The 8,338-nt window shown below is 36.1% G+C and overlaps 1 protein-coding gene across 16 annotated transcripts in view; it reads left to right on the forward strand.

Annotated features, from left to right (window-relative positions):
• BAZ2B (bromodomain adjacent to zinc finger domain 2B) overlaps positions 1-8,338 on the forward strand; it is a 327,194-nt gene that overhangs the window by 210,892 nt on the left and 107,964 nt on the right. For 11 of the 16 annotated variants that reach the window (XM_019522327.1, XM_019522336.1, XM_019522329.1 and 8 more), the window contains 5 exons: positions 3,427-4,051; positions 4,410-4,706; positions 6,188-6,248; positions 6,785-6,893; positions 7,165-7,266. In XM_019522327.1, coding sequence (XP_019377872.1) covers positions 3,427-4,051; positions 4,410-4,706; positions 6,188-6,248; positions 6,785-6,893; positions 7,165-7,266 — 1,194 coding nt within the window. The remainder of the gene's footprint in view (positions 1-3,426; positions 4,052-4,409; positions 4,707-6,187; positions 6,249-6,784; positions 6,894-7,164; positions 7,267-8,338) is intronic. The other 5 variants (XM_019522334.1, XM_019522341.1, XM_019522342.1 and 2 more) reach the window with 2 other exon arrangements.

The following is an 8,338-nucleotide window of genomic DNA, read 5'->3' on the forward strand; positions in this document are numbered from 1 at the left end:
TGGCCCTAAATTCCACAGTACCCACTGACTCTGATGAGCCTTCCTGTGTGAGCAACTAAATAATACAGCATTAAGCCAGCAGCACAGGGGTGTAGCACAGCATGTTATCGTTTCGGAGCAGGAGCATGAATGGCCTCTCAAATCGTTGTTCCTAGATTAATGAGGATTTTGGAAGTAGTCTGTACTTTTTAGTGATCAGGTTGGATTCTTGCATCCAAGGACTCTCAGAAAATAGAAAAAATACAAAAACTTGGGTCTCCAGTAAGTCTTTGAAATACTGATCTGGGAAAGGAAGACAAGATTAAAATAAAAAAAATCATAAAATTTGTGTTTTGTCTTTAAGGTTTGGTCAACACTGAAAAGTAAGGAGTTTTTCATATCTTCTATCTTGGTGTCTGAGTACAGGGGATCTTGGGTACAGTAAGCCCTGTAATACGTAGAGACAATAGGATAAGTTAAAGTCAGATTATAATGCATCTGGAAGGGCTTCAGCATGCTGGATTGTGAAATTTATAAACTTCTCTTTATTATTTTACATGGTGACAAAGAAAAGAAAAAAAGATTGTTGTCATGTAGTTGTTATTAAGGAAATGGAGTGGTTAAAAATTAATGTACCACATTCGAACATGTCCTCCTATGGGACAGATTCTAGCCTGAGCACTTTTTCTGTTGCTTCTCGTGGCTTGTCAAATGTGTTAAATTTATATTAACAATTCCATATCTACTATATAAACATAGTTCCTAAGTAGTGCAGGATGGGTAGATTATATTCAAAAAAGATTTAAATCACTGATTTTGATCATGATTTAAATCAGGAAGTTGGCAACCTTGATTTTAATTTTGTTTTGCCCGTATACGGTCAGTTTTTTTCCTTTAGAAAAGTAGATTCTTACTGGTTAGAAACTCTTTAACATACTGACTACCTAAATATAGCCTTTATTTCACGTTTGGTACCTGATTTTTCCAGGAGAGTATGGTGGATCCATACATATTTATTAAGCATTTATATATCTTAATACTTACTTGTTCAGATTCTCATTTGGGTTCAAGAATTGTGTAAGACATTTTATTTATTCAGTATGATTGTGTATTTTTATTAATGGTTTATGTCAAACTGTGTTTGGATGGGAAAAGGAACTAAATTAAAGTGTATAAAAACAACATTTTAAAATTGTTTATATTCATTGAATAAAACTACTTGAAATGTATTGGATACATCAGGGAAAAGGAAATTAATCAAAACATTATTTAGAACTGTGGACCTAAGTGACCCTTTGCATCTCATTCATAGAAGAAAAGAAGAAAACCAGCTTTCCTCTTCTTCCAGTTCCTGGTTGTTTGTTTTCTGAATTTTGAAAAAGCCAGCCATTGATCTGAAATAGTTGGATAAATTAAAATGAAGAAAATATTCTCTCCTGTCAAGACATCAAAAGAGGATTTAACACTTCAACAAACTTAGATCTAGGTGCTGAGCCAGTGACTTTCCACCTGTTTAGTGGTCTGATTCTCTTAGCAAACATGATTTGTTTGAGTATTTTTATTTAATGTATACTCTCATGATTTCAACTTGGTTTAGTTGTAAAAATATATATATTTAAATTAATTTAAAAATAATCACTTTATTTAAAAAAAAAAATTAAGCACCATGCATTGGTGCGTTTCTGTTTATGTACAGTCAGTGAGGATTTTCCTTTATGGAAAGTAGGGCTGCGCGAAGCTTTAGTCACTGGTTCAGTTCAGCAGAGATTCAGCCGAATTTGGTGGTTGAATCTCTGAATTGACTCAGGAGACCCTTTAATCTCTCTGAATTGAATCGGAAAGATTTGGAGATTCAGACATAGATGCATGTTTAAATGTTTTTTCTACATACCTCAAGGTAGCAGGCGGCTCGTGAATGCTGTGATACTGGGGTGGATGGAGTGTCCCACATGCTCAGCAGCAGACCCGGACATGGACTGGAAATACTTCCAATCCACTTCTGGGTTTGCTGCCAAGCACATGGGTGGGAGCGCTGCACTCTTGTGGGGTGCGTCATCTGGCCCAGCATCGCAGTGTTCATGAGCCACACCTGGTACCTTGAGGCATGTAGAAAAAGTATTTAAAGTTGTGTCTATGGCTGAATCACTGATTCTCCGAATCAGCATCGAATCTTCAGATTCGGTTGAATCGAATTGGGGACAGTGATCCGAATCAATGAATCGAATCACTGTCCGTGATTCAGGCCGAATCGGAATCTGAATCTAATATGGCCCATTTCACACACCCCTAATGGAAAGCAAGGTACTCTCTGGCCATGTATATGCATCTAACAAAACAGTGTGCTCAGATATACTTTGCTGCTTCCACATAGGCTGTCTGCTGAACTAGAAGCATTCTAGCCATCTTCACACAGAGTTTAAGGTGGGCTAATTAGCATGGGTGAGTGAGAGTGCCAGTTAGCAGCCCCATGCTAATTAGCTGTGGAGGTGGCTTCTGGTTTAGGAAGCAACCTGTCTGGAGCATATTTGAGATGCTTATCCCAGGAACAGTAAGTTTGTGCTTCTAACATGGCCTCCATTTCTTTGAAGAGCCCTGAGAATTAATACAGTATACAGTATTAATTCTGCTTGCACTTTGGAAATTCTACTTTGCACTTTTTAAGGATGCTGGTTAAAATGGATTGAACATGATTCCCTTTGGAGTTTGTTAGTCTGAAAGGATTGCTGTTGAATGAGTTCAAGAGCTCTCTCATTCCCTCTAACTGGTATAATTATGTTTCCCCTGAACTCTTTGAAGTCACTCCTGACCAACAGACCTAGAACCTGATTTCTAGCATGACACTTGTGTAATCTCCCCGGTTCACACATTCTCACTGATTCCTGTGACAAATTTTGCTATTCAAGCTATTTTGTTTAAATATCCTGTTATTTTGTACTGTTTTTATTTTGGATTTAATGTTTCATGTGTCCTACTGAGTAAGATGTATGAATTAATGTTTGATTTGCTTCTACTAGAGTGATTTATTGTGTTTGTATAAGAAAAACAGGATTTTTATATATTGCCATGAAAGCAGAGCAAATAGTTTTTCAGGCGCGTCCTGTCTTATGGGGTTTTTTTCCTTTGGTGATTTTTTTCACCAACCATTTGCTTGATTTCTGTTTATGATTTCATCAGGTGAGGGTGCATCTAAGCTGGAGCAGCATGTTCAGAAGTTTGCATTGCTACTCACATCAGTGTAGTCTCTTGAATCCCTGGGTGGACCATATTTATTTACTTTATTAATTCTGAAAAAATGTTGGGAGAACATCTCATCTGTCCAGCTAATTAGTAACTACCCTTCTACATTCTAAAAATACTTTTTGTGGATACAGATGCTAATGGCTGAATAAATATAAGTTGTCTGGCTGGGTGCACTTTTTAATTTTATTCTCTTTATTCTTTCTTCAGGAACAGTACAAACAGACATTCCCAGCAGCACAGTTAAAGAAGCAACAAGAATCATCCAAGAACCTGAAGAAGGTTATCACAGCTTTGTCAAGTCCGAAACCAACCTCTAGTTCACCAGCTCATCCAAAACACACATCTTTAGAAAACAACCATTCAAATCCATTCTTGACAAATGCACTTTTAGGTAATCACCAACCCAATGGAGTAATTCAAAGTGTCATCCAGGAAGCTCCTCTAGCACTTACCACCAAATCCAAATCCCAGCCCAAGATAAATGAAAATATAGCTACTTCAAGTAGTACTTCATTTTCGTCACCAGTAAATTTAAGTACGTGTGGTAAAAAAACATCTGGTAACCGGACACCTGTTATGCCCTCTACCTCTCCTCTGTTACCTGGTCCAGGAAAGGAAAAAGCTGTCAGCAATAATACGGTTACAGCAGTAAAAACACAACATCGCCTTCATTCTGCAAAATCTTTAGTGGAACAGTTTAGAGGAACAGATTCGGACATTCCTAGCAGTAAAGACTCTGATGATTCAAATGATGAAGATGATGATGATGACGATGATGACGACGACGAAGACGAGGATGATGATGACGATGATTCAGATGACAGCCAATCAGGTAGACAGTTGTTTTTTTTTAATAAAAAAAAATTAAAGCTTGTATTCTCAACTTTGTGTAAAGAAATGTATTTCCCACAGCTTCGATAGTTCTCTCATCTTGTAGTGCAAGAAAACCTCTAAATCTGCTATGAATTATCACACAGAGTTGATTTGTTCCATTATGGTTCCAATTATGATGAAGACTGAGTAAATTATTGATGCTCTTGCACTGATCCTAATGGGTGTACTTTAAAAATAGTTGGATATATATCAATAGACCTTTGAAGTGTTAGCATGTCAAGATCTTAAAATACACAAGCTTTAATGTGCAGTTGATTGTCCAGTTGTAACCTGCATTTGTTACAAATTTCTTACAGAGTCTGACAGTAATTCAGAATCTGATACTGAAGGGTCTGAAGATGAGGATGATGAGGATGATAAAGATCAAGATGAATCAGATACTGATACTGAGGGAGAGAAAACTGCAGTGAAGCTGAATAAAGCTACTTCCTCTGTGAAAAGCTCTTCCATCAATCTCACAGCTCACTCTACACCACTTAATCTCCAAGTAGCAAAGACTCCTAGCTCTGCTCCTGCTGCCTTATGTCCTGAATCCCAGTCGCCAGTTTTTCTTGGGACACCGCCTTCTACACTTACTCCAAGTACACACTGTGGTATTTGAATGTCTTTTTATATGACAAAATATAGTGTCTGAGAAGTGTGCCTTCTAAATATATTTAGAAACTGTAAGTAAGGTAGTAATAGCCTTAAAAGACAGTGTTGCATTTGGACAGTAATATAAGTTTTGTTTTCCTGATCCTTAGAGGTACTGACCACCTGCAACTTCCATGAAGTTAGTCGGAGTCACAGGTGATCAGGACTAGTCTGTTCATGACATTTTTATTCGGAGTGTAAGGGATATGAGTTTAAGGGATGCCATTACTCTATAAAAGCATTAAGGGAGCCAGTGAGACCTAATGGATATAGCACCCAGATGAAACTTGGGAGCTTTGTTCTGTTCCTAACTTTGCCACTGGTATTCCGGGTAACATTCGGCAAGTCATTCACTTCTCTGTGCCTCTGTTTTTCCATCTCTAAAATGATCTTCACATGCTGCTTATCTCAAATGGTGACATCTGCTGTGTAAGAGATAATTACATATTCTTTTATTTCAGTTTATGTTATTATGATGTACTAAAACTTTTCAAATCCACACACTTTACAATCTGCAGTAAGAGCTTTCTGATTATCAACAAATATATTGACTGTACTGAGTTAAGTAGAAAAGTTGAATTATTTTTACAAGACACAATCATCTAATATGTTTATAAAGTATTTTACATAATTGAAGCTATAATTTCCAAAATATATGAAAAGTACACTTGGTGATATATCTTCTTTTATATTTTATGGTCATTTACTTACCAGCATTTTCATAATATTCAGTATTTATTACAATGAGTCTCCTGATTGCTACCCTGAATTAGCAAAATGCTGCTTATTTTGCGTGAAAATAAATTAGTTTATTCTAATGTTTAGAGTGCAGTTGCGCAGAAGTTGTTTGCTGTGCTATTAATGCAAATAACTTTTAAATGGTCTATTTTATTGGATTTTTCTTCCACTTAGAGACAGGCTTATTTTACATTTTTAAAGGATTTCTCAAAGCTTACAAATAACCTGATTCAGATTAATATGAGTTAATTTTATTCTTCAGGAAGCTGATGAACTGACCCATTATTTAAATCATAACACAACTTGTAAAAAAAAACGGGGTGTCAGTACTTAGTTTGTACTAAGTCTGTATGTAGTTTGTATGTGGAGTTGATGAGCAGCATATCACATTTTTTTTCTCTGACATGTATATCTCTTACTGCCTACTGAGATCCATCAGTCTGGCATCCAAGGTTATTTTATATCCATCATGTCATCAGGCAGAGTAGCCAATCACTTAAAAAAGCCTTCTGTGCTTTTTTGTATAGAGTGCAAATAATCTTTAGTCACTTGATGCTTTTAGTCTATTTGATGAAATGTAAGATGCTTGCTTGTCTGGTTTGGAAGATCTAAGTAATGCCCAATGTGTTTTCGCATAGCATAAGTTTCTAAATATCTTTTTCTTTGAATGATTTTTAGTGTTAATCAATAATTTCTATGTTAGGTACTTCAAAAAGGCGAAGGGTAACAGATGAACGAGAGTTGCGTATTCCTTTAGAATATGGGTATGTTATATATTTACTTAAATTTGGTAAGCTGTTCATAAAATGTATTTATATCCTGAAAAGGCCTTGTTCAAAAAAAACAAACAAAAAAACTCATGGTAGAGTTTGTCATGGGATTTTTAGTACTCAATTCTCTCTGACTTTCAGTGGTAGTTTTTAGGTCCTTTGAAAGTCCCGCCACTTATGTATAGTATACCTCAAATGTTGTTGTTTCAGGTTAGCTGGAGATTTTTATTGTCTGATAATAGTTTTGTACTTAATCTTTTGATGATTTATGAGTAAAAATAGAGCACGTATCACTTTCCCAGAAACTGCCTGGGTTACTGTAATATTAAGATGTAAACTTGTAGATGACAATTAAACCTAATACAACATTTGGTCTTGGACATTATACACAGACTCAGTATTTTTGCCTAGTCACATTTCCTGACCCCAAACTTTAAGCACTTGAGTTTGTACTTTAATTAATAAGTTGATACGTATAGTTCAAGAAATAAATGTTTCTTAATATACAACTATATTTACTATTGCTGTAGCTGGCAAAGAGAAACGCGAATAAGAAGCTTCGGTGGTCGTCTTCAGGGAGAAGTAGCATATTATGCACCATGTGGAAAGAAACTAAGACAGTATCCTGAAGTAATAAAGGTACACTTTTGTATTAATTTAGATGTTCTCAGATGCTATTAAGCATGCTTACAATAAAAGTACATTTCTTTCTCAAATATAGTTCTTTGATAGAAAATGTCCTGTGATATGAAGCTAATGTATCTTATACCCTGTTTCTAATTTGACCTCCTGTAAATGCATATCTCCTTGATAGAATATGCAAACCATTTGACTTCCAAAGTTAGCTGTACATCAAAGCTGGGTTGTAATTATTTAAAACCTGAAGTGGAAAAATATGTGATTTTTTCAGTATCTCAGCAGAAATGGAATAATGGATATCTCAAGGGACAATTTCAGCTTCAGTGCAAAAATAGGAGTGGGTGACTTCTATGAAGCCAGAGATGGACCGCAGGTATCTGCTTTTTAAAAAGTAAAGTCTTTGATCCAAGGAGTAGTAATATAAATCTAGGTGAAGTATTTTTTACTGCACTCTGGAGCATTGCCTGTTATTAGCTAATTCATTCTTATAGCTGTACCTATTTCTTTATATAGCTTTTGCTAGGAGCTAAGGGCCTGACTGGGAGGTGCTGAAAACCTCACCTCTAAATGACTTCAATAAGAGGTTGCAGGTGCTCAGCATGCCTTGGGGTAAGCTTCTGTTTCCTAGTAAGAAGGAGCTTTAAGCTAAGTATTTTCTTTGAGAGCACATTACGATACTTCTTAGAGTAGAACTTTTCACTTAATTTGTTATATGATCATTAGAAAATATCTGTGTGTGTGTCATGATGTCTTGTTTCATGTGTTCATCTTTGTGGTATGTCTGAAATACATACTTTAAATAAGTTTTTACTATGTTGAGAATACAGTGTGAGATCTTTTGAAGAACTGGATTTTTATGCATAGTTGTATGGATTATACTACTTGAGAGCTATGGAACTCTTTTTGGCTATATGTGGATAAAACTATCAATTCACATAAGGGTTAGTAAAATACAATTCCAAGGGAGTTCATATTAAAATGTATGTGTCTTACACAACTTCTGTTTTGGCTGGATTGGGAACTTTTCATTTTATCTTTTGGTCTCTTGGCAGTGGATATATTTACTTGTTTTTAAAGCTGAGTCTCCTGTGTAGCTTACCACAAGGCTGTGGACAGACAACAGAAGAATGCCCTACAACATGCATTGCTTTTTACCGTGTAAATAAAATGGATTCAAAGTTTGTAATAAGCTGAATTCATGCTAGTCTATTTTCAGGGTAGTACTGACTGGTTTCTGGTGATACAGAGACTTATAACCTGAACATTGAAAGCTGAATCTTAAGCCCACATGCCTACACCTCAGAGTACAGTGTAAAGCAGTGCCATACTGAGATGCCATGCTAGCTCTGTATATATCTCCTCAACTAGAAGCATTATAGCTGGTCTGGTGCAGCAGTGTGTACAGACTTCTCTTACAGCTCCCACAAGCCTGTGCACAGTGCTGG

This window comes from Gavialis gangeticus, unplaced genomic scaffold (genome assembly GCF_001723915.1).
Source record: "Gavialis gangeticus isolate Ggan-Ray unplaced genomic scaffold, GavGan_comp1, whole genome shotgun sequence".
In the NCBI taxonomy this organism is placed as follows: Eukaryota; Metazoa; Chordata; order Crocodylia; family Gavialidae; genus Gavialis; species Gavialis gangeticus.